The sequence below is a fragment of the Eupeodes corollae genome, chromosome 1 (assembly GCF_945859685.1).
Source record: "Eupeodes corollae chromosome 1, idEupCoro1.1, whole genome shotgun sequence".
Lineage (NCBI taxonomy): Eukaryota > Metazoa > Arthropoda > Insecta > Diptera > Syrphidae > Eupeodes > Eupeodes corollae.
In genome coordinates this window covers 4,038,897-4,066,075 of record NC_079147.1, presented here as the reverse complement: position 1 = coordinate 4,066,075, position 27,179 = coordinate 4,038,897, and the positions used below count along the sequence as shown (strand labels likewise).

Below are 27,179 nucleotides of genomic sequence, written 5' to 3'. Positions count from 1 at the left end.
TTGGCAATTTCTTACTGTACTATATATGGAATTCCAAAAAACTCACATAATGTTTCATTCTCTTGTTCTGTCAATCCGTTTGAAAAAATATTAGAAATCATAGAAATATAAACTGACCAAATGCATAAGTTCTTGCGACAATGGCTGACTATGACGTTTGTAACAAAAATTGAAAATTTAAATCTTAAAAACAATCTTTTCACAACACTGTACCTCTACTCTACCATAGGTGTACTCATATTCCCAATGGAATAGGTGTGCCATTTGATGGCTTGTGTGTTAATTGATCGTTTGATTCAAAAGTTTATATTGGAATTAGACATACTGGTTGGAATTAATTTGATAAAAAATACTCAAAAAAAGCTATTGTAAAAATAGAAGCTTCAAAGTAACGTACTATACAATATCTACAAGATTCACGATCATATAGTTAGAAAAACACGATATTGTTGTTTTCGTCCAGCCCACTATAGGTGACTATAAAATAATATTCTATCGGCTAGATATACCCAATCAAAGTCCAATAAGGGCTACATTTAGGTATATATATTTATAGGATTTGTAAAATAATAAAATTATATAGTATGTGTATGTATTTTTACACAACATAACAAATAACATGTGCATGTATTAATATGTCCAGGTAATATATACATAGGTATGACTTATGTATATATGATTAGAGACAGGTGGCATCAACAATCAACAATGCAGGTATGTGAGGTACCTGCGTTCTTCCTATGCATTGTGAGTAACAATTATGTATAATCTTTAGGTATATAATAAGTTCTGTAGATACAAAAGATAGTTACCTATGCACATGATGATAATTCTTGGTATTGTGGAACTGCAATTTGCTGCGGGTATTTTTAGCAGTACCTGACATTATAAGAATTTTACAAATTAGTCACTTAAGTGACTATCGCAACGTAATTTCTTAGCTTAATAGAATTCTCGCAAAATTATTACTGAGTTACTATTTATAGAAGGTTCTGTAGAATAAAAGACTTTTTAAAGAAAACACCGCAATTTTATTTCCTAATAATTTCTGTGGTTATTTCGCAATGTATTGGTCGATAAGATTTATTTATATTTATATGCATATTAAAGGTGGCAAAAATACAGCTGGAATTTGATGGTTTTGAACCTAACGTGAATTAAGTGATAACATTTTCTTTATGTTTAATTAAATACCTAATGGGTGTAAAAGATCAAAATGTCCTAAACCTTTACAAAACCAAAAACTGGTGTAAATTAGCTTAAGTCGATACTACAAAACAATAAACTATGAATGAATGAATTTGCCTATTATTGATTACACAAAATGCGGCTCATTTAAAACCCCTATAGAAATAACCTATTTTTCGGAATATTAATTTGCTTAATTCTGTTGTCAAATCGTACAATATTGTCAGGTCTGTTAGCAACAAATTGTCTCAAATGTCTTACAATCTTGTAAATTAATAATTTTATCAATGGTCGGACTTCATTTTAAATTGACACATGTACAATAGGTAGTACCCGTGGGATGATAGTTAGTGCGTTTCAATGCATGCCAGAGGTCTTGGGTTCGATCCCTGCATATGCCATCTAAAGTTTTTTGACGGGTACTGCCTCTTGCGAGGAATTGACAAATTCTCCAAGACTAATTCGTACCATGAAAAGTGCTTTATTAAATTAGCGGTTAGGAATCGGTCTGTAGGTCCCCTCCATCCCTGACAACAGTACTCGCACACAGGAATGGTTGAAAGTTGTAAATCACTAGGCCATAGTTCTCAAAGGACTGTTGCGCCACCCAATTAAGACGTACAATAGTTGTTTAAGACTTTTGACTTAATTCTGTTAACTGTCATATACGATATGGCCCATGTTCTACATTTCACTTATTATGAATACACTTTGCCAAAGTGAATTTGGCTGTTCTACAATTCGTTATTGTGAATTGCATTTTCGAACATGCAAATGGATGTTCTGTATTTCGGTTTGTTACATTTTTGAACGCATTCAAATCACATTTTTTTATTTATGTGAATTATCTTATAGCTTCCTTTTGCTAGGAATCGGAGGATTGCAGCAAGTTTTTGAATGGAAGGAATCGATGAAGGTATTTTAAAAGGTTTTATTTCCCTTAGAATATATAAAAAAGCTTCTTTTCTTAACCTAAAATTACAATAAAAGCTTAAAAGAAGTATTTACTTTATTTATCAGAACAATTTTTCATAATTTTCACACTTACATTGTGTCAGGTAAATCCAATATATTTGACTTGTCTCGCAAAGTTCGTCTTCCTATTTTTTTTCTTAAATTCTGCTTTCTTTTTTCACCTAAAATTGCCAATAATATTGCATCCATCTTTGAAACAGCAAACATTTTACTTCAGAAACAAAATAAAAAGGGATGATCCTTCAATTCTGACAGTTCGAAGCAATTTCGAAGATTTCGAAACCGATCGAATTGACGAATATACAATGTTATTTCACGTGAAATTGAAAAGTGATTGCAATAGAATTCGGAACATGGGCGTAAATCTTCTGCACAGAAGCAATTAAAATCAGCTTTCCATCTGACAATTAATCTAGCAGTCCTGTGAACAGACAATTTGTTAGGTTAGCTGTTTGGCAGATATTACCAAGTAATTGAAGGATGTTAAAATATTGAATAAACTGAAAATTTGTTCAAATTTCTTCTAATTTTTCGCGTGAATAACTGAAAACTATTATTATTTGTAAACTACAAATATAAATTAAAATTAAGAGGCTATTAACCTGTTGTGAACTTATGGCAATGATTGTATACATTTCGCAATCATCAATTTAAAAATAAGTTGCCTAAAAATACAATACCAATTACAAAGTGGCATTAATTGAATTTAGGTTCGTTTTTATTTTTATGTACGACTATAAAGTGTATTTTTAGACAATTTACTTTTGAAAAAGAAACAAACAAATAAACAATGGAGGGCTTTTTTTTTGAGAACGAACTTATTGGGAAAATCGACTAAAATAATAAAATGACTAACGCAATTTATTGGTAACTCATTTCATTTCCTCATGTGAAGGAGGGACAGGAGAAATATTATTACACTTCGGGGAGCCTTTGAGGATTTTTTGTATACAGTTTTATAATAATGCTTTTTCATATGTGGACATATATTTCTTTATAAGTTTAAAATAGCTTGTAACTTACTCATCTTTAGTAAGGTTCTTTTTTGAGTTCACTTATGACGCAATTTACAAGGTTTTACCAATCAGCTATATTAAGAGTTATACTCCTGCTATGAATTATTGATATTTGTATTTTTTTATTTTATTTATTTCTTAAATCGCTTGCAAGGTAGGACATGAGTCTTAAAAAGTGTTGCAAGCCTTTAATTAATAAATTTAAATCTTCTTATGCTTCTTGTTCTCGGCTAGAAACTTTAGCAAAGTTTTAAGAAAAATATGCTGGTTTAAAAATATTCCAAAAGAAAAGACGTAGCCTTGTTCAAACTTGTAATTAGAATAATCTTTTAATTTGTATCATATGACCTAGTGTACAATCACAAATATATACATTCAAATGACATTTTTATCTTATTTAACAATTTGTGGAACGTATTTATTATTACTTGAAATAAACTAAATGAATTTAAAAACTGAATTAATGTTCAAATATTTTTAAAGTTGCGCTTGCATTTGCGCGAATTATTTACATTCGCACATTACCGAATTTTTGGAGACACGATTCCGTACGTTTGAAGTTATGGGCCAACAAGAGCAAGCTACGTCCACTAGGCACAAAGAAGGGTCATCTGTTAATTCAAGGTCACGTTTTCAACCATCGACTTCAAAGGTTTTACATACAAAGCATGTTGTAAGGCATCAACCTCAGAAAATTCCGAAGCACTTTCAAACTAGTTTCTGTCAACAGAAACATCACTCACTCCTGCATTTGCAGCACCATAATAACTCTTTTCAATCTCAACAACTAGGTTCATTAAGCCAAGGTATGCTGTCTCAAGCGAGAGCTCCCGGTTCTAGTTCTACCGCATTTCAGGCCTCAGTGAAACCGAATGCGCCTGAGTTCCAACCAGCTGTTCATCAACAAACTCAAAACTACCACGCGTCGCACGGTGTTCGTGCCCAAACACACCAGGTGCTCTTAGCCACAGCAGTGGCGCGAGCCACGGATAGAAAAATTCGTTTACTACGTGCCGTGGTTGATAGCGGGTCAGAAACGTCTTTCATTACAGAAGCTGCTGCTCGTCTACTGAAGTTGGAAAAGCGACGTGCCATTGTTGAGGTATCGGGGTTGGGGTTGGATAGCAGCGGCTGACTGGGCATATCCCGGGCCAACGAGTGCTACCCGACAATTAGAATCACCTCAAGGGTCTTTTGATAGCAGATCCCCATTTGTACAAACCTGCTCCTATCGATTTATTATTTGGAAGTGATTTTTGCGCCCAAATACTTCTACCAGAAATAAGAAGGACTCCTAATAAGAACGGACCGATAGCGCAAAATACGCAATAAGGGTGAATCGTGTTAGGGAAAGTTCCGGATGAAATTGCCCGAAAAATTCGAAGTTTCGTGCAGGTTACCGACCTCGAAATGCAGCTACAGAAGTTTTGGGAGATGGAAGAAACGCCGTTCCAGCCACATGCAACCCTAGACAACATTGCTTGCGAAGAACATTTTGAATATAATACAACACGTTTACGAGACGGGGGCGTTATTAAGTCAGATTGCGGTTCAAAGAAGGTCTTCCAACGATGGGATCCAGTCGTCAAGGAGCTACTAAACTATGTGAGGACTATTCAAAGTGCATCAATGAGTACATCAAGCTCAAACAAATGGAAGAAATAAATGAAGACGACACGATTTTGGCGACCCCTTACCACTATTTTCTTCCGCACCATGCCGTTTTTAAGGAAGCTAGTTCCACAAAAAAGCAGAGAGTAGTGTTTGACGCACCTTCTAAAGCTTCAAAGCTTCGGATGGTAAATCCCTCTTCTTGTAGGTAAAGAATTGCAGACCAATATCATCGATCCTGTTCTTAGATGGCGTACTCATCGTAGGGCAGAAATTGGAAAGATGTACCCTTAAATTTTGGTTAGTTTCCCAGACCGATACTTTCAGCTAAATTTGTGGAGGGAACAGAAATCTTAGCCGATTAAAGTCTTCAAAATGAACACTGTCACGTTTGGTGCAGCGAGCGCACCATATCTTGCGATTAAGGTTTTGAAGAAGCTAGCCGACGATGAAAGTCAGAATTTTCCCGAAGGGGAGAAGGTTGTCCGTGAGAACATGTAAGTTGATGATTCGATCAGTGGAGCATATTCCATCGAAGAAGCCAAGAGGAAACAACATGAAGCCAATCAGCTCTTAACGTCTGCGGGATTCAACCTGAGGAAATGGACGAGCAACTCCAGGCTCTCTTCGAAGACATCGCTGCTGAGGATCGGGAACTCGATTTTAAACTCCGGTTTAACACTTCAAATCATGTCAAGACACTCGTCATCAAAGGGTTTCTCCTTGACGACTCTTTTTCGTTCGATCAATATTGTCCACCATCGCTAAGTTGGTCGACCCACTCAGTTAGATATTACCCTGCATCATCAAAGCGAAACTAATGATGCAGCGCCTCTGGGAGCATGTTTGTGATTGGTACGATCCAATCCCAACTGCCTCAAAGACGGAATGGGACGCTTTTCAACGAGAACTTCCTCTTATCAAACAAATGCGAATTCCAAGATGGATCCAGAAAAGCCCATCTAATAAGGCTGTCCAACTTCACGGATTCTGTGACGCCTCCATGAAAGTAGTTAACATTCGGGTCTTAGACACGCGCTTAGGTCGAAGACCAGATTGAGAGGTACTTAACAGGTTGTTGATTGTAAGATCTTTTTGGATCTATCCCAGAGTAGTTTTTTTCAAACACCTTCGAAAAAAACGGAAGAATGGCAATCGGCTGAAAATATGTTGCAGTACCTGCTTGTTTTTTGGATATGAGAATACTCTTGGCCTTCTTCCATTCTAAAGGAAACTCGGAAGTAGACAATATGCTGTTAAATATGTAGGTTATATAGCGCTGTATATGTGGAAGCAGTAGTCTCAAAAACTTAGGGTCCATTTGGTCCAGGCCAGTATCATTAGATTTAATCGATATTATTGCCTCTACAATTTCTTCCTCTTGTATTCTTATAAAACTCATAGAGCTCTCATTAAGGGAATGAATGGGTGAAGCAACGTTTAAGGGCATGGCCGTAAACTTTTTGTTGAGTGCATCACAATCGACATCACCAACAGGCTTTTTAGATTGTTTGCCAATACCGATTTCACGCAGGTTTTTCCATAATTTTTTGCCAGAGGTTAAAGAACCAAGTTTATTTTCAGCAGGGATCGCTGCCCGATAAAATGGTATGGGAAACTTTAGGATTGCTTAATTATTTAATTTTATTTCTGATTTATTTTAAAGGTTTTTACTGTACAGCGCAGACTTGAGTTGCTTCAACAGATGCCATCCAAAAAAAAAAAATCTTTTTGCCGTTCTGACCATTACATATGTGGAACTGATTACGCAGTCTGCAATATAATTTGTGGAAGTGCTCCAGTTTGTAACGTCTCCATTGACTGTAGGCGGCATCTCCTTCTGACATCAGAGCAGAGATGTCGCTATTCAGACAAGGTGGAGCTGTATGCCTAACGAGAAGGGTTTTAATAGGAACATGTCTCTCAAACAGCTGATTGACGTTTTGCCGTAAAAACCTGACTTGATAATTTACATTTTGCATATGGTACAGTGAGTTCCATTCTACGCAGTAAAAATTACGCACTAAGTCAGATGTGTTTAAGTTTTTGAAGTCTCGGCATTGAAGAAACTGTTGATCAACCTGAAAAACTAAATCCAAACATACAGAAAGTAAATCGTGCATGGAAGAACCAGGTGCTTAAAGCTGGAGGATTTTTCAATTCCTCGCAAGACGCAGTACCAGTGAAAACAAATTAAGATGGCACAGACAGTGTTTGAATGCAAGGCTTCTGGCATGACAGTTTAACGCACTTACCATCACGCCACGGGTACTACGAAATCTGTTCGAAATCTGCGTTATAATTCGAAGTGAAACCTCGTTGAGGTGAAACTCGACAAAAATGATGCTGGTAAAAAGAATTGAAATCAGTGTAGTATTGTGGCTGGCTGTATTTGAGAGATACCTTTTCACTTTATTAGTTTTAGATTTTTGGACAATCTTCCCACCCCAATTTAACAGAACTATGCTATTGTAACTAATTTCACTACAGATACCTAATTTTCAAAGAAAACCTTCATTTTGTATTCTACTTCATTAGTTTTTCAAAATTCTGGAATTGTAAACGCCTGGAACATGCTAAACAACCAAACAAACTAATTAAATAAAAACTGGTACCAAATACCGTATATCTGTTTTTGAAATTAATAGAATACACAAAGTCACAATACGAGCAGCATACTATTTTAATTAAGTGCCTCAATCAGGTCGATTGTCCATAAAGGGTTATTATGTATTTCCAATGAAATCCCCAGATAAAGCTTCTCGATTGTAACACCCTTAAGCGGTAGTTCATGTGTCACGCAAACTTTATCCAGCTTAATGTCTACCAACTTTGTGTACTCTATACGTACAGTACATACTCGTATAATATGTTTGTTCACTTTGCAGTGAAATCAAATTGAAATCGTTTTATAAAACGTCATTAATAGGGTGTCAGTGGTAGTATAAGGTTTACTAACTCAAACTGGTTAATTCCTAATTGAGCTTCAACTTCAATCAAGTATAAATGTCGCATACATTCCGTTTGATATTATTTATATTTAATTGTTTTGGATATTGTGTTGAACAAACAGCAAATTATACGACGAGTAAACCGAAATTCTTGTTTCATCAACATGATGTGTGGTTATGGTGATTCACCACATACCATAACTTTGGTCACAGAGAATTATTCTTGAAATTAATTGCTGCTTGGTTTTTTAATTTTTGTTTTGTTTTTGTTTTTATTTTGTTTCATATAAAATTGTGAACGTATAGAACATAAAATGCTCTCAGTGATGAATTAAGTTGCTCATGGGGCCTGTGGCAATTGAGTCCTTGATAATTGTATTTTGTCTTCCCCAACAACTTTCTATCGAGATAAGAAGTTTTTTTTTTCGTTTGAAAATGTCTATTTTTGGATAATTTAATTTTGGGCAAATTTGATTTACTGGAAGCGAATAAGTTTCGGTTGTTGGAATTTAAACAGTGAAACGAAAAGTTTCCACTTGTATTTGGGACTTAACACCATTTGTGGTTTAAGATTATAGTCACAAAATTGGAATAAGAATTAAGAGCGTTCAAAAAAGAAAGTTAAGGTTGCAATAAACGAAACATTTTTGATAAACATATATTTTATTATTAAGTTTGGTCTTGTCATGTAAGTATGGAAGTAACTTAGAGTTCGCGAATATTCATAACAACATCTATTGGTGTCAATTGACGTTGTCAAAACGAAAATTGACACCAATTGTGTGTCTTGCTGGCCCATTTTTACCAAATGCTTTCTTAATCATCGATTATGGCGACCCCAATCATAGCGTGAAAAGAAGCTAAGGTAGAATCACTACTTTATAGTAGTGCGTTCTTCTAATTTTAACGCGTTGTTCGATTGTTGATTTATTCATTAGAATAAATAGTGAATATTTAATACTCTAGCTCAAAAACACAAGAATTACTTAGGAAAATTCTTCTATAACGATCTCAATTATTTAAGAATCTCAAGTTTCTTGAGGGATTCAAACTGGTTTCATTGAGCTTAAAACAAAGCTACAAGATTTATGCGGTATCACAATGGGCCATCACGGCTGTCCGTTATAAACCTAGAAACATAAACTGGTCAAATCGTTCAATTAATATTATGACATTTCCAGTGACAGATAAGTTTGACAGATATCAATTGACCGCGCTACTAACTTACTAAAACCAAAGATGAGTTATGGATGTCTCGTAAAAAATGGTTCAAACCAAATATGGTGATGGGCCAGGTAACTTATTTATCCCGAATATTAATGGTTTTCGATGGTTTGTTTTAAAAACATCTACTTTTATAAGGTTTTTCACTCGCTATTTCCATAAACAATTTGTAATTTTAAAAATAACAAATTTTTAGTAAACATAAATTGATAAGCATTGCCATTTCTCCAAAAACTAATGAATACTTTGAGATTTAAATCGAATCTTATTTTGTATTTCAATATTTAAAGTTTTATGCATGACTTCATGTTGGTTGTTGATTTCTTTTTTTTTTAATTATTTAAAAAGATATGAAAAGTTAGATCAATTCGAAAGTTCTAATCATTTCAGCCCGTATGGCAAGGTTCCGAAACAAATAAAACACTTTTTTTTTTAAAAAAAAAAGGTTTCAATTTTGTCATATGAATGCATGTGCATATAACACTTAACTGAAAAACATCAAGAGATAGATTTTATACGAAAGGAATCTTGATTTAGAAAGTATTCCCTTAGTAAAGCTTTAAAATTAGTTAATAGACTTAAATAAAGGGTTAAAGCAGCATTCACATGAGTGCGACCAACGAACGACGAGTAAATTACAAAATGTGAGCTTATATACGTTTTTTTTTTTTTTTTTTATAATAAGCAGACACTCAAGGGGATATATTACCCTTATTATGTAGACACAGTGTGAGCACTAGGAAAGGGAGAGAGGGGTTGAAAGGAGATGTCGGTGCACATTGGTTTTGAATTCCTGAATGTTGCAATAGCTGGGAAAGACAGAGTGTGGCAAGGCATTCCACATTCGCATAGTACGGCTAAAGAACGAATCTCTGTACTTGACAGCACGACCGAAGATGGGCTCGAGGGTATAATGATGAGCATTCCTAGAAGCGCGAGTATTACGGTTGAACTGTTTAAGGGGAGGAATGCAGCAGGCTATTTCTCTAGAGCATAAACCATTAAAATAACAGTAAAACAGGGTGAGACAAGAAACATTTCGACGATGTTCAAGTGACGTAAATGATCTTATGATGGTAATATCACCAATCAATCTAAATGCTCTACGTTCAATACTATCCAAGAGGCTTAAGTAAGTTGCAGGAGCACTTGCCCAGATATGGGAGTTATACTCAAGCTTTGGACGTATATAAGTCTTGTAAATAACAGCCAGATCAGAGGGGGAGAAAAACTTCTTGCATCGCCTTAGAAAACCCAAACATCTTGCGGCATTTTTGGCGACATCGCGTATGTGATCGTTCCACAAAAGGTGGTTGGTGATACACATACCAAGAATATCGAGATGTTCAGTTTCCACGATGCAAGTGCCATTTATGGATAATGGCAGGGGGGGTATATTTCGCTTTAACGATACAAGACAGCATTTCGTTTTCGAAGCATTAAATTCCACGCGGTTTCTTATTCCCCGTTGTACAATGCTGTTTAGGTCGGAATTTAATGAGCTTATCATATTTTGTCGTTGCAGTTCCACATCCGAAGAAGAGGGGTGTGAATCTGAAAACGAATATGAAAAGCTAAGAGTACTATCGTCAGCGAAACAATGTATTGGAATAGATGTTGCAGACAGGAGATCATTAATAAAAATGAGAAAGAGTGTTGGAGATAGAACAGAGCCCTGGGGCACACCAGCATTTATTTTGTGGTTTTCAGACTTGAATAAATCCAATACAACTTGTATTGAACGATTCGAAAGGTAATTACTAATCCAATGAAGGAGGGATTCATGCAAACCGAAAGCACGCATTTTCGATAAGAGAGCCTGATGCCAAACCCTATCAAATGCTTTTGAAATATCTAGTGCAATAATCTTACTTTCTCCAAAACTATGAGAGAGATCACCAGTGGACCTATTGCTACGAAAGCCATACTGTCGGTCATTAAGAAGCTTCCGTTCTTCAAGATATTTCTTGAGCTGATAATTAATCAGCGTTTCCATGACCTTGGAAAGAAAGGACGTAAGTGCAATCGGTCGATAATTAGACGGTGAGGAAGATTCGCCTTTTTTGGGAATAGGCTGGACAAATGCGGTTTTCCATCCGCTCGGAACGAGACCTGAGGAGTAGGACAGATGGAAAAGCTTAATACGCAGTGGTTTTGCCAGCGATCAAGAACACCTCTTCAGAACAATAGCGGGGATACCATCAGGACCAGCAGATTTGTGTATGTTAAGATCTTTTAGGACTCTCGCTACAGTACGAGTGCGAAAAAAGATTTGCCCCATAGAATCATTAACTCGCTCAAGTACAGGCGGAGTCATAACACTCACTGGCAGAGTTGAATCGGCGGCGAACTGCCTAGCAAAGCAAAGAAATATTTCCACACAAATTCTTAACAAAACGATAGCAATATAGTTTCTATTTGATTTATGATGCATACTTTTACTTTTCAATATCATATATTAATAAATATAAGAATACAAATTTATTTTATTCGCGTTCCTTATTATCCACACTCGCAACGAATAAATTAATCGCGCGTACTTAACCTTAAAAAATCTTCTTGTTTTTGTTACGGTGGTGAATTGTGTTCGGCTGTGGCTCGTTTCGCAACCAAGTTGTTCTTTACCAAGCTCAAATCATAGTCAAATGTTTCCTTTGACATCCTAAAATATGTAAAGAACTTTTCTGAATATTTTTCCAGCAGTCTTATTAAGGAAAATGCAAATCGGAAAATTGAAGAAGAATATTCCTTCAATTTTCCGATTATTAAATGGATGCACATGAAATCTTTGTCTTGTTTTGTTTATTAACAAGGACACCAATAACTTTTTTTAAACAAATATAGCTTCGACCGCATTTTCTCAGTTGTTTTTCTTTTTTCAAAACAAAACAGAATAATGATAAAAAAAACAATTGTCAAATCAAACTTCATTCGCGACGAATTAAAAACTCTCATGTGAAAGAAATGTCCAAATTGACGAATATTCGTTCACTCGTTGGTCGTGCTCATGTGTATAGTGCTTAAGGGTTTAACAATTCACTTGTTAGCAATTTTCTTAATATTTAGCAATTTATTGAGAGAGTATAAAATTTTAAACCTTTCTTTTCGTTTATTGCTGATTGCCTTTTTTTTTTTTAAATAAGTAGCATTCAAACATGTCTACAAAGTTCATGAAAATAAACAAAGCAAATACGCTTGAACGGACCTATTAATTGGAATTCCGAACTGTTGACTGGGCGATTCCATTAACTGATCTTATAAGAATAAATGTACAGAAGGCAAATTGCTAAAAGTTAAAGCAGCAAATTCGTGGTTTTAACTTTAGCAAATTATTAAGAGATGGTAATATGTTAAAATCGCTTAAAATTAATTAAATTCCCATTTTAGCCTAGTAAATTGTTAAAAATGGATTAAACAATTTACTATATCGTTTAAAATTTTGCGTCAGTGATTTATGCGTTTTACAAATATGATACAATTAACTTCTCAAAAAACTTCAGGAAACTCATACGCTATTGTTAGATGCTTGTCAAAACTGAAGTGAATAGTTCACATTAGTTTACGTACGTTCGCATTAGTTTAAGTAGTCGAAACCCTTCTACAGCTGTAGCTGTAACCAATGAAAAATTGCTGTATGAACCGTCAGAATTGATATACAAACAAACCCAAACTATCCAAGGTCAGTTTAAAAAACACTAATCAAATTCAGCATTTTTTGGGTGGCGCTGTAATGGGTTCCATAATCTTATTATCGAACACTAATCCGGCTGTTTTGATTTCCATAGCAGACTAATTATTGTGTTGTTGTTTTTATTCATATTGCGTTACAGCACCAGAACCAGATACGAAGAACGAAGCGGAAACCACAAGCACATGCCTATAATATAAAAAGTTGTATATGAAATAATATTAAAAACTTTCAGCTCCATTGATATCAGCTTTAGATGTGTGATTACACACATGTCGCGTCAATTCCATATCAGATTGCTACGTCGCGTCGTATCAGAAAAAAAAGAAGCGATAAATCATTTTTAAAGCAAAATTTAAGCATGCAAAAGACGAATTCACTTTAATGCGGTCTACGTCGCGTTGGCTTGTCTCGTTATACAATGGTGTACCATACATATATTGCGAATTGGTTTTGACAAATTGTTTATACGCATTTAATTTAATATTGTTTACTTACCCGTTTATAATACTTTGTTTTTAATGTGAACAAAACAAAAAACGTCCCTTTATTTGGAATGACTCTATCGCATCCAAACAGATCACGGAGTTGACATTAAGTAGCTATTTATCGATGATAATCATTTGCAATCAATTAAAAAAATATTTATATTTTTGTCATAATTGATCATCCATATAATTCTATTATACTCTTTGTATACGCAAAGCAACAGCGACAGCGACAGTCTGCACTTCTGGACAGAGCTCATTGAAAACAATCGTTCAAGTTCGTCCAGCTATCACACTTGAATGTTTACGTCACTGGGAAAACTATCTATCACTTCCGCTAAAAAACACCAACTCAGCAGGAATGAGTCGAAAAACGCCTGCTAGGAAAAAATACAATATATTACAGTCTGCGCGACAGCGTTGCTTTTTAGGTTTTAGGTTTATGTATACATCTTGCAATCTTCTCGAGTTTTCAATGAACACACATAAAGTATTTATTTTTAAAACTTGATGCAAAATGCAATTTAAATATAAGTGTCTAAATTAAATAAGAGTTGTTTTTTCTTTTTCTGTAAAAATTTCACTTTAGCTTTCAAAACAAAAGCTAAAACCTATGATACTTTTTCAATTGCTTCAAGACATTGGAAGATTCGAAATGCTTTTATTTTAATCATGTGCAGTAGCTTTAATAATTCAGACTATTATATTATTCTTTATTATAATTTATACTATGTTAATGCAATAAACCATTTGAATATGATGATCATTCAAAACTCTTTTATAAAAACCAACATAAACTATTTGAGTGTTGTAGTTTTTCATTTTTATTATTTTTTAATAAACAAAAGCCGATTTACTAAGCTCTTTATGTAAATTAATTGGTTGATTAGCATTATGTGCATTTATTATTAATGTTTATAATCATTCAACTGAAATAAACTAATGAAAGAAATGTTTGTTATTCTTATATACATGCATACATAATATATACTTTATCTCTTTTATACTTATATTACATATTTGTGCAAACTATTTGAGATTGTAGAATATTTCTAATCAAGTGAGACAAAAAGTATATGTATTTTATGTTAAGAGGGTTGCAATCAAGAAGTGCTTCAAGTTTCATTTGAAGTTATGAGACAATGCATAATATTTATTTCTTTTGCGGACGTAGAATCTACATTAGCCATTGGGATAACAATGGGAGGTTTAGGCGACACACGCTTCTGACGGGACTTTCCAAGGGACATAGTTCTACTTGGTTGACAAATTTTTGGTTTTCTTGATTTTCCCCCAAAGCTGATGTTTTTGTGTATTTAGACCCGCTTTTACACTCAATAGTCCAGTTAATAAAGGTTTTCACCTCAAAAAAAGTCCAATAGTTTTGAAACTTGGTACACTTACTAAGGGATGCCTGGTGATAACCCAAAAAAAGTCTCTAAGAATCTGACGCGAGCTCTAGCGGCAGTAAAGAGAAACATGTAGTTTGTTTCAGTTTTTTACGTTTATCCCCAAAAATTTTTGTAGTATCAAAAAATGTTGTTCCACAAAATTAAAGCTCATTAAATTTTATAAGAAAAAAACTTTTTTAAATTTTGCCGTATCTCCTATAGTTTATAAAATAACTCTAGCGGCAGTGAAGAGAAACATACGTTTTTTTCGGGTTTATCTTGAAAACTATTTGTCGTATCAATAAAAATGATTTTCTACAAAATTGAAGCTTATTAAATAAAAAATATGGTTTATTTTTCAAATATAAAGCAACATTTTCTACAAGTTTATAATCTTTATAGAAAAATCGAACTTGAAACAAATTAAATTTATGAATGGCTGATGGTTATCTGTGTGTATGATGCCGAGATGGTGTCACATCCACTGAACCCATGCAAAAATAGAATGCCTTTGAATAAATCTTCATTTTGCAAAACATTACTTGACTAAAGTTTTCTTTTAACGTTACAATGGCTTGGCTTGATGCAAATTATTTCCTTTTCTGGTGGTGTTAAAGCCATAAGTAGAACTATCAGATCGACATCTTCACCTATATCTCCACAGATTTTTCTATTGAAGTTTGAATAATTAATAGGTCAGCATCGTCAGGTGCCTTTCTCACCTCTATGCATTGGTTAAGAAGTGCCGTGGACAGAAATGATATCAATTTTGACTTATTCTTTTCGTCGAAAAGAAAATCTATTTGTTTGATGTTTATAACTGTTACATGATCAAATTGAATATCGACTGATATCTTCAGTCTATATCTTCGATTTTGTTTTGCTCTTTTTGTAGTGAATTACAAACAAGAGTAACCATCAAACACTACAGTACAACTTTGTGCAAATGGCAAATTGTTGAAATATCGGAATCTTTGGGCCACAATACTTTGTACAATAATGTCTAAGTCAAGGAAATCAATATTTGCAGTGGATACTGTAAATATGTCGTATAGATTTGTTTTTTTTTTCGCATCCTATTTTCATCAAACAATGATAATGGAAAAGGAGCCAAATAATACTCCATATAAGTCTTTAAGTATTCATCGGACTGTTTACAAAAACTTAATCTTTGGAATATCATCAATGGATCTATTAGCACAGTTTCACCTCGAATCTTTACAGAATTTGTTATAAAATGAAATGTAGCTTTAGTTGGAATTTCTAAAATGCGAAGATCGTTAAAAAAATAGATGAAAAGCCCAAAAAATGAGAAAGTTTGAAAAATGTGTTCGTAGAGAAATAAACAAAAGAATTGTCTTGCTCTTTTGATAATTTTCGGGAGTCTATTATTACTACGTTATCAGTCTAAATTGTAAATTGGAGCTGATGCTAAAAAATATTCTTAAAAGAATTACTGTTTTGCGTGTACAATTTAAAAATATTTTGATCTTAAAGGAGTCAACAGAACTGAAAAATTCTGGAGAGTTCTTAAATTTAAGGAAAAACGTACACTTATGTACTTAATTTCTCTAAAAATTACACGTTTAGTATCTCTTTTCACTTCTGTTTTCGAGCGATTCGAAGATCTTAAAAGGTTCTGCATTTAATAGTAACACAAACAAAATACGGGTAAGACAAAAAAACAAGATGGAATACTCTTATTTAAGGGTTCTTATTAAGAGCTTAATCTTTAATCATTCGTTTAGAAATGATCCTATGACAATTATTTAAAACATTACGTACTTACTTTTTCTAATTCTAAATTGTGTGAAAGCAAATAACAAAGTTGTTTTTGACATAAAACCGTTTTTTGGTGAATTTGGTTAAATTACTAACAAATCTCGATGAAATCTTTTCTTATACAACTTAACTGAATAAACTTTATGACTCATGTGACCCCCTTCCCCCTGGATCACCCATTGGGCAAAAATTGATGAAGTTTTACTGCGTGATTGGAATAATGTAGAATTTCTGATTAATGTTATGTTCAGGATCCAGTTAAAAGGTAGTAGCCTTGGAGTCATGGCCGTAATTTAGGTTAATCTTGACAACCCCAATTTTACCAAAACGTTTAAAAAAAAAACAACCTAATTCAAGTGCAGTTAAAATGGAAAATTTGTGCAGGTACTCACAATAAAAGTACTCATTTTGAATAGTGTTTAAAAACGAGTATTAAAACATTTGTGTTTTAATGTAAAAAAGCTATGCTTAAAATTTTCTAAATCTGCAAATTGACAAGATTTTTTTACTGGTATTAAAACTGCACTTTTAAAATGGTTCTGGTGGCCTTAATTTCAATCCGTCCTGACTTCAAAATTAATGTAACACGTCAGGCTTTTGAGATACCACTTTTTAAAATTCGAAAAAGCAAGTGATGCTATCTAAATTTATGAAGTAGCTTTTTTTAAAATTAGATCCGTGATGGTTTTAAAAATCTTTAATCCCCTTATTTAATATTCAGTTAAAATATTTATGCTAAATTAGTTTTTGATATAAAAGGGCAAAACGGTTTGGTGGTAAGTTTTGGTCTTACAGAATCTATTGTCTAAGCAATTCTTTTATATCTTTTTTTTGAAGTACATATGTATGTCTATTAAATTAAATGTATGTATGTCTATTAAGCAAATAGTTTAAATGAGAATTTAAGTCCAAAACGTATTTTCCAAAACAATGAAAGCATAAAATTCTACTTTTCTCGAATATAGATTCAAATGAAAACTCATAACTAATGAGAATTTTCAGAAACTAATTCAGGTTAAGTACCTTAAGTGCTTTAGAATATATATAAGATATAAATATTTATCTAGATCGCTTGTTCAAGCCCAGCTCGGGCAAAAGTTCTTCAAAAATTAAATTGAACAAAAAGCGATTAAGCACCACTAAAGGAGTCTGATGATCGGGTTGGCATCCGTGAAATAGCTATAACTCCAGCCTATGAACTTGGTGGTAGCACACACAAGTTGTTGTTGTTTCATTCTTATATTCAATAATTATAAATTCGGCAAGCAGCTGCCTTAAACTGTGAGTATAAAATTTCATACAAAAACCTCCTTAAAATTGTAAAAATTTAAAAAATCTTGACCCGTGTCAACTCTTTCGCCCCATCTCCCTCCTCATACGAATCCAATCGAAATCGTTGGCTTATGAAAAAGAGAGGAGATAATAGAAAGAAACTGAATAAAACAACAACAATTACTTGTGTGTGCTTAGAAAAATGCTAATCGGTTCAGTATAGTACGATAGAACGAAAAAACCTGTAATTGGCTTACAACTTTCATGTGGGTGCGGTGGCGTAGTGCGTAGTGCACTAGCTCCTCAGTCGTTATTTGACTTTCAAAGTGTGAAGAAGTGCTTTTTTTATCTTAGTTTCAAGTAAAACAAGTCCAAGTGTGTTAGTAAATCTAAAGTTGGCAAGTTGCCACAACTTTTTTAAACTCATCGGTAGCTCAGTGGAGGTGGCGTCTGCAGACGAATCCAAAGGTCGTGGGTTCGAATCCCGGGCGGAGTCGACGAAAAATATTATTGCTTTTTTTCACAATCGAGAAATTGTTGATTTCATCGATTGGGAAGAGAAGCAAATGGTTAAGGAGAAGAAAGCTGGGGTATCGAAAGATACCTCGGCCAACACATCAGGCGATATTACGGTGGTGCCAGTAACAGCACCACAAACAACAGCAACAACATCTGGTCAAACATCAGACCACTGGATAGAAGCAGCAGCAACTATCAAAAAAAGAAAATTAAAAAAGCATAGCCCAAACAAAGTGGAGAGGGCCAACTCTGCTAAGCGGCGGGACATGCGGAAAGAAATGGAGGGTGGTAAAGGAGGAGTTACCACCGAGAGCGAGTTTTCAGACTACGCAGAGTCTGAAAAAACTGAATACGTGTCCGAAGGTGGAGAGGGGCTCTTCAGGCCTCCGAATATGGATTTAATCCTATCGGAGCCAGAGCCAGTCCCGCCGACAACGAAGGCTTTGGAGGTAGTGGCGGACCTCCAAGATGAAACCGAACTGGTGCAGGCCCTGCAAACCAAACAGGCAGCCATCAGCCAGTTCGAGGAAAGTCTCAACAAGCTCAAGGAGGAAATAGAGCCCCTCCTCACTGCACTTAAAAACAAACAAGAGGCGCGCCGAAAGCAAGAGGCAGCCCAAAAACAACAGCAGCAAAAACAACAGCAACATCAACCACAGCAGCAAAAACAACCACAACCCAAGCCCGCTCCCAAAATCACAGGAGCGGAGCAAAATAAAAAGAAACCAGCTGCAGTGACAGGTCCAATTGCTGATGGCCCATCGACCTCGGCCAAGGCCAAACAGCAGCAACAACAACAGCTACAAGCAAGGCAGCAGGAGCAGCAGAAACAGCAGCAGCAGCAGCAGAAGCAGGAGCAGAAGCAGCAACAACAACAGCAACAACCACAGCCCAAAAAAGAGAAGGTGCCACCAATCAGGACCTACCGGGTTGACCTGCAGGACCTAAAACAGTTATGTAAGTCGGCCACTAAGGGCAAATTTGTAATAAAGATTTTAAATGACAACGAAAAGCGTTATTCGGTACAGTGCTTCTCACTGGCCGAATACAATTTACTTAAAGGCGTGCTCAAACAGGCCACCGCTGAGTTCTTCAGCTATACGCCTAAGAGCGAAAAATTCCAGACGGTCCTTCTGAAGGGCATAAGTTCCTGCACGGAACCAGAGGAGCTCTTAGCTGAGCTCCGTCAAAAAGCCACGGACGATCTCGATTTTATCGGGGTCAAGCCGTTCACTACGGTGAAGTCCAGGCGGGAGGGTTATAGGCTGCCAATGTTCTTGGTAACATTATCGCCCCAAAGCAGTTTTGATAGTGTGAAGAAAATCACATCTCTCGACTATCAAACTGCACGATGGGATACATTAAAAAGGCACGACGGCATTTTACAATGTACTAACTGCCAGAGGTTTGGCCATGCCAATGCCAACTGCAATATGCAGTTGCGTTGTGTGAGGTGCGGAGAAACCCACAAAGAAGGAGAGTGCAAGCTGGGGAATGAGCGGGTTGAAGATTTGACCCTGCTCAAGTGTGTCCTTTGTGGAAACCAAGGGCACCCGGCTAACTATAGGGGTTGCCCTAAGGTCCAACAAATGAAGCAAAAACAGGCCAGTCAAAAAGCCGAAAAAAGTCGAACAGTTCGACAGGCTCCAACACAAAAATTCGTGGATCCCAAATTCTCTTACGCCCAAATGGTGTCAGGGAGTGGAAACACGAGACAGGCTCCACCAACGGTTGCCCCAAAGGCCCCTGTGCCTAAGGCACCAGAGGTGCAGCCTGACATTGTAGCCTTGTTGTTGAGCATTCAAGGTCAACTAACAGGACTGCAAAGTCAGATAAAGGAGCAAGGCAAAAGGGTAGATCATCTCTACTCTTTGTTGCCTGGCCTGGCGCAATTTAGATCATAATGGGCGCGCTGCCGGAGACGCGCCTTAAAGTCCTAGCTGTGAATGTAAATTCACTGATTAGGATTGAACGAAGAGCCAATATGTTCCAATTGTTGACAGACTACAGTCCCGATGTGTTTATGGCTAGCGAAACTAAGCTAAACCACAAACACAAATTGACTCATAAAAATTACAATATCGTAAGAAGAGACCGGCCCGACTCCACTCAAGGGGGTGGTGTCGCTCTCTTTATACGAAAAGGCATTAATTATAAAGTCATATACAACAATGAATTGCGAAAGCTCAAGACGCTAGAAGTTTGCGTTGTATGCATCTCTCTCACTCAAGGGAAGCGGATGTATATGATTGCGGCTTATGCGGCTGGAGCTCCGCAGGTTACTTACTTTGCTTCAGAACTCGAGATTCTTTTTAGGGAACTGAAACTGAGCTTGGAAGAAAACTATTTCATCTTGGCCGGTGATTTGAACGCAAAACATGAAGATTGGGGAAATCAACATAGTAATCCCAGAGGTAATCATCTTTTTAATTTGATGAATCTTTACAGCGTTGAATATGGCGTCGACCTGCTGGCTACCGAAAAGCCATCGTATCCAAGAAGCGGCTCCTTTCTGGATCTTTTGCTGTACGACACTAGACTGACAGTTACAGACAAAGTGGGTAATCACCCGCGAAACTGCTTACAGACAGTCGAGTACGACAGTGATCACTGCGGACTGGCGGCTGTAATGCAGATTCCGAACGAACGCGTGAAGTTGGAGGAATACGTTACAACGCACTCTTACAATTACAGTAAGATGCGTTGGCCTCGTTTCACCAACGCCTTAGCGAGAGAACTTCGTTCGAGTGACATAGCCCCACCAAACAACAGAAACCTGACAAATACAGAAATTGACCAACATTTACAACAGATGGACGAAACAATAAAACGAACGATGGAACGGACAATCCCAAAGTACAGAGAACGGGACCAAATGGACGCTTACAGAAACGCGACAATCGACGCACTGCGAAAGCACAAGAGTGGCTTACTGACAAGACTCAAAAACTTGTACAGACGACTTACAGACCCACACGACTTGGAGGTTAGGACACTGAAGTCGTCAATAAAAAATGTCAATCTGTTGATTAAGGAGAACTACAGGCTATCAATTAACAAGTACTGGGACCGCAAGATCCGGTCAGTTAATTCGAGCGACCCTAGTATGTTCCCTAAAATCAACAAGATATTCAGAAAAAAGAACGACAATGACCTTCCGAGTCTGAAACTCCAAAGAACCGAAGAAAACAGAGACGTACGCAAATAGATCCAGAGGAAGCCATCCTTGACGATGACTTTTATATAATTGAAGATCCGAAGGAAAAAGTGGAGGCGGTGGGAGCTGCTTTTCAGCAAGTGTACAAGGTGAATGTTAGCATTCGCCCCAACCACGACCTGGAAAACAGAGCCCTACTTAATCACTTTTACCTCCGTAATGATATCACACATTGGCGATCTGAGAACCGCGGTTTTATGCGGTTCAATGACGATTCCTTGGCAAATGCCATAATCGCCGACCAAATGGGACCAAGTCCCTTGTTAGTGACGAAGGTTGAGCTTCAGCTCATCTTCAACTCAATAAAAAATAAAAAGTCAGCAGGTGTCGATGGTATATCCAACGTTGTACTAAGACATTTACCGACGGAAGCAATTGACATTTACACCACACTCTTCAACAATGCACTGAATAATGCATATTATCCAGTGCATTGGAAGACCGCTGTGGTTCATCCTCTCCCGAAAAAGGGAAAGGACAACTCCAACCCGTCAAATCTTCGGTCGATAAGTCTTCTTCCGAGCATCAGCAAAGTTTTCGAAAAGATCATTAATAGGGCTCTGACTAAGTGGGCTGCGGACAACAAAATAATTCCGGATAAACAGTTCGGGTTCAAGGCGGGTCATGACACAATTCATGCTGCGTCTAAACTCGTTTCTGATATCCAATGGAATAAATCAAAACAACAATGCACAGGTGCTGTCCTGGTTGATTTGGAAAAGGCCTTTGACACCGTATGGTTAGAGGGTCTTTACCTAAAATTGAGCAGGTTTGGCATTAGCAAGCCATTGTTGTATATACTTTATGATATGCTTAACGGTAGAAAGTTTGTTGTCAAAAGTGGCAATGTAACTTCTACCACAACGTTCTCAATTAAAAATGGTCTTCAACAGGGAGCGGTGAATTCGCCGATTCTCTTCAACATTTACACCAGCGATCTGATAGGTAGTCTTAAAAAGGCAATTGCGTACGCCGACGATCTAATTGCGTACAGAACGGCCCGAAAGGTTGAGGTTATTAGAATTCTCTTGCAGCGTGATTTCGACAAGATTCAGCGATATTGCGACGACTGGAAACTGAAAATAAATGTCCAGAAGTCAGAGACAATTCTGTTCCGGACTCCGTTGGCTAGGGCCACGAGGGATACGTGTAAGAATTGGCGCAAGATGGTCATCGTTGATCTTCACGGGCAGCCATTGGCGAGCAAAAGTGTAGTGAAGTACCTCGGTATCTGGTTAGATCAGTATTTATATTTCGACAGACATATAAATGCTGCTCTGACCAGGGCCAGAGGAGCCTTCGCTCTGACGAAACGGCTGTTTTTTAGCAGTCGGCTTGACCCCAGAGTGAAGGTAATTTGCTACATGGCCCTCATACGGCCAATGATCGTTTATGGTTGTCCTGTGTGGTTCAACGTTGCCCCTTCTCAGATGGAGAAGTTTCGGGTGTTCGAGCGGCAGTGTTTACGACGCTGTACCGGCTTATATCGAACAGCCGAATCTTCTTATGTGCATTATTATTCCAACGAGGTCCTGTACAACGGGGCTCGAATCAACAGAATTGACAATTTCGTGATAAAACTCGTTCGAGGTCACATTGCAAGAGCTATGTCTTCGACCAACAATTTAATTTTCGGGGCGTTCTATCCAAACGACGAGTATTTAGAGAGTGCACGCTTGAGCGGCTTCATTCCACCAGAGGCATTCCTCTTTTTAGACAAATGCGGTCTGATACAGGATAGATTGGCAGTCCCGTTAATCTACCACGTCAGACGAAGAACCGTGGATAGGCGACTCCTGTACAATCGGGACGTCATGGCACAAGGCGGAGCAGAGCTCCTTCGGTTCAGTAGGGCTGTGTCCGAACGGGACCGAACTGATAGGGTGAAGCAGGAGAACCAGTTTTGGTGGCTTCAATCGGCACTTGATATTGGGTAGTCGGGATGGGGTTTTAAGCCTTGGCCGGCTTACATACTTGTTTTATAGTTTTAGGGTTTAGTTTTAAGTAGAATAGGCATGGTGGCACGAAAAAAAAAATTAAAAAAAAAAAAACAAAAAAACAAAAAATTAAAAAAAAAAAAAAAAAACATTACAAAACATTAAAAAAAAAATAAATAAAAATAAAAAAAAAAAAAAAAAAAGACAACGAAATATGAAAAACAAAAATGTTAGATAGTTAGATTTCCTGCTGTGGTTGTTCTAGTTTTAAGTACTTTATAGGTAGAATAGGTAGTTTAAGTTAGTTTTTAAGTTTTATTTAAGGACCTTATTTTAAGTAGTTTGTAAGTAAAAATAAATTAAAAAAGGTTATTGATATTAGTTTTTTCAAAATTTTCTAATAAAAACAAAACAAATAAAATTTAAATTGAAGTAAAATAGATCTTAAGGCCGAAAGGCATTAATAATTAGTGTTATAGTTTAGCTTAGAGTGTCCGTATGGGACCATTAAGTTAGTTGTAAGTTATGGATAATTAGGCTAGTTTTATGAATTTTTGTCTAGCTTTAAGATAGGTTAAGGATTGAATAAATAAAAATGAATTGGGAAAAAAAAAAAAAAAAATGCACTAGCTCCTCACACGCTAGATCGCTTGTTCAAGCCCAGCTCGGGCAAAAGTTCTTCAAAAATTAAATTGAACAAAAAGCGATTAAGCACCACTAAAGGAGTCTGATGATCGGGTTGGCCCCCGTGAAATAGCTATAACTCCAGCCTATGAACTTGGTGGTAGCACACACAAGTTGTTGTTGTTTCATTCTTATATTCAATAATTATAAATTCGGCAAGCAGCTGCCTTAAACTGTGAGTATAAAATTTCATACAAAAACCTCCTTATAAATATTTGTATTTTTCATTTTCATCATACAATTTATTGTTAAGAGATATTTTTAAGTTTTAACTTAAAACAACCAAAAACTTAACCGTTTTTGGTTGTTCTTAGCATTTTTGAAAAGCCATATTTTGCAAACGTGGTGTGATAAAAAAAAATAAAGGCAAGATTTGAATTAAGGACATCTTAATCCTTTTAAAAAGTATTGTTTTGCTTGTGGGACTGAAAAAAAAACATTCTGGACTAGAGCAATGCTAAATTGTCTTATGGAAAAGTTTTCTTAAATCAATACCCGATTAGGACTTTGAATTGTAAATATAACAAAAATTATGACTGAGTTTTATTTACTCTCAACACCAAAAAGGGTTACTGAGTTATATACCTTGTTCCCATTTTTTTTAAAGAATTGTCAACAATTTTCAACACTTAACGATTAAATTGTTTTTTCATCACACTTTAAAATTTCCTTTCATGGCCGGCTTGTGAGGCCTGCGCATGACTGAGATCGTTAGAGCTGGTTCTTCAGAGCGATATCTGGTCTTGCTCCTACTTCCTGTGAAGGTAACTCAGGTGACACAACTCTGGATCCGATGGATCCAACGTTCTTCGTTAGTTCACCTTTCGGCTATCCAGCGGGCACCACTACGATACGATTTTGCACCACCATTTTCTGATCTCTATTCCAGTTATTTCATGCTCTTTAGATCTTCATACCAAAATCTTGCAAAATAATCAGTTTTAAATTTGATATCATTTGTGTAACTTTTTTAAAATAGCATTTCGCAATCAATACAAATATAATTCTACCATAATTTGTGTGAAACCAACAAACGTATAAACATATCATATTCATTATCTTTTATGATTTAAATTAAAAATCGTATGAGAATTGTTCTGAAACCAAAAAAGCAATCTAAAATTAAACTGGGATCTTGTTGTCTAACAACGCTTGCGTTTCCGGGTTAAGACCTTATCTCAAGCCGGCTGTTGCCGGTTTCTTCTCTTTTTGTTTACTTAGTCATGAATGAAAACTTTAGAACTTAATTTCAAATTGTTTGATTTGATGTGATGAAGGATTAACAAGATACGGTTATTTTGTCAGTTAGGATTAGGATATCAATGTTTTAAAATTATTTATTAACTGATAACAAATAATTTAATAATATTTTCTTTTGATATTGCAGGCACAGAAGAATGCCCGGTGAAATCAGTTGTTAATCGCGTTGCTCAGCAGCTTGGGAAAGCACTCTCCGAAAAAGGAATGGCTCTCTTAGTTAACCATGGCATTTCCGATGAAAAAGTAAATGTTATCAATCCTTCCATATTTTTATTCAATGTTAAAATTTAATATTTCAGCTTAAAACAGCTTGGGACCATTTAGACGATTTTTGTGAACTATCAACAGAAGTCAAAGAACACTATATCCGTTCTGGAGAAACAAAACATGGATATGTTCAGCCATTACGTCGCAAATCCGATGGCAATGCCCCAGAACTGAGACACGCCTTTAATATTTGCACACTGAACAGTAAGAATCTTCCCGAAGAACCATTGCCGGGATTTGCAGATCACATATCCACATTGGCAACAGAATTCAAGGCATTGGCCAGATTCGTATTGCAATCGTTGGCAGTGTCTTTAGGTAATCGAAATTATACGTTGCTTCTAAATTTTCCTAATTCGGTGTCAAAATGTCAGAAATTCCACAAACATTCTTCCTTGAGAAACACTCGCACATGCTCTCGGGAGAAAATGACAATGAAACGATATTACGACTCCTCTACTATCCGCCCATCATAGAGGAGGATGACAAAGATGAACACATAAAAGGTCGATGTAAGTATACATATCAGAAATGCCTTACCGAGATGCCAGACTTTAAGCCAGAGGATGATCCCCGGGAGAAGAGAAAAGAAAGTCTAGAGAAAGAAGCAGAAAAAAAAGATGTTCCTGACACGCCCAGCACTAGCAAGGAGTTTCTCAATGGACATTTAACCAGATCTAACGCACACACCGACTATGGAACCTTCACCCTGCTAGTTCAAGACTCAGAAGGTGGCCTTGAAGTCCAGTTACCTGGCAGTGAAAAGTGGCAGCGTGTGGGTCACTTACCGGGAGCAATTCTCATATTTTGTGGAGAGATTCTTTCCATCTGGACACAGGAGCGATACTCTGCTTTGGTAAGACTTATACTTTGTATGAAAAAATATTGAATTTTAACTTTGTCACTTTTTTCAGCAACATCGAGTTGTGATACCAGAACAAGAACACCTCAGAATCAGAGGTCGACATTCCATTGCATTCTTCTGCCATCCAGGTAAATTATAAAATATATAACTTAACAAAATTATTATACTGTTTTTGTTTATGCATTTCTAGATAATGTTACAATGATATCACCGAACGATTTACCACAAAGTGCTGTGGCAGAGAACACTACCACCAAAAAAACCAGAAAGAAATCCTTCAAAGCTGCCAAAGAAAGGTTTTACATAATTTAATACAAAGGAAAGAAAAGAATTTTATTATTCATGTTTCTTTTTATTCCCATAGGGTTTATAATGCCTACCAGATGATACAGAAAAGAATCAAAGACTCATATAGCTCCTAAAATTCAACATAATGAGATACAAAATCAACAACGGCCTTCAACTTCAAAGACTTTCCGTTTAAGGTTTCAACAGAAAACAACAAAAGCTACTATTTTCTTATTGATTTAAAAATTGCTATTTAATTTCTTTTTTGTTTCCCTTTTAATTGTAAAATATTTATATTTTGAATCAAATATACAACTTTATAGAAAATAATATGGTTACATTATCATATCAAAATAACTACATATATAAAAACACCGAAAACGAGCCTACACTTGGGTTGCTGTTCAAGAAAATTCAATTACTTTGGCTGCACATTTGAAAAGAGGTCTAAGCTTTCTACTACATTAGTTAAATTAAAAAATTAACTGACGTCATATATGTTTTGAAAAAATAATGCAATTTGCAATTTTAAACAAGAACTCAGATTTTGGTTGCT

At 36.1% G+C, this 27,179-nt stretch overlaps 1 protein-coding gene across 1 annotated transcript in view; it reads left to right on the top strand.

Annotated features, from left to right (window-relative positions):
- LOC129954251 (uncharacterized) overlaps nucleotides 1-26,953 on the top strand; it is a 31,552-nt gene extending 4,599 nt beyond the window's left edge. The window contains exons 2-7 of the mRNA XM_056068033.1: nucleotides 25,331-25,446; nucleotides 25,503-25,788; nucleotides 25,845-26,326; nucleotides 26,385-26,463; nucleotides 26,526-26,631; nucleotides 26,700-26,953. Coding sequence (XP_055924008.1) covers nucleotides 25,331-25,446; nucleotides 25,503-25,788; nucleotides 25,845-26,326; nucleotides 26,385-26,463; nucleotides 26,526-26,631; nucleotides 26,700-26,757 — 1,127 coding nt within the window. The 3' untranslated portion in view covers nucleotides 26,758-26,953. The remainder of the gene's footprint in view (nucleotides 1-25,330; nucleotides 25,447-25,502; nucleotides 25,789-25,844; nucleotides 26,327-26,384; nucleotides 26,464-26,525; nucleotides 26,632-26,699) is intronic.
- Nucleotides 26,954-27,179: the final 226 nt, after the last annotated feature.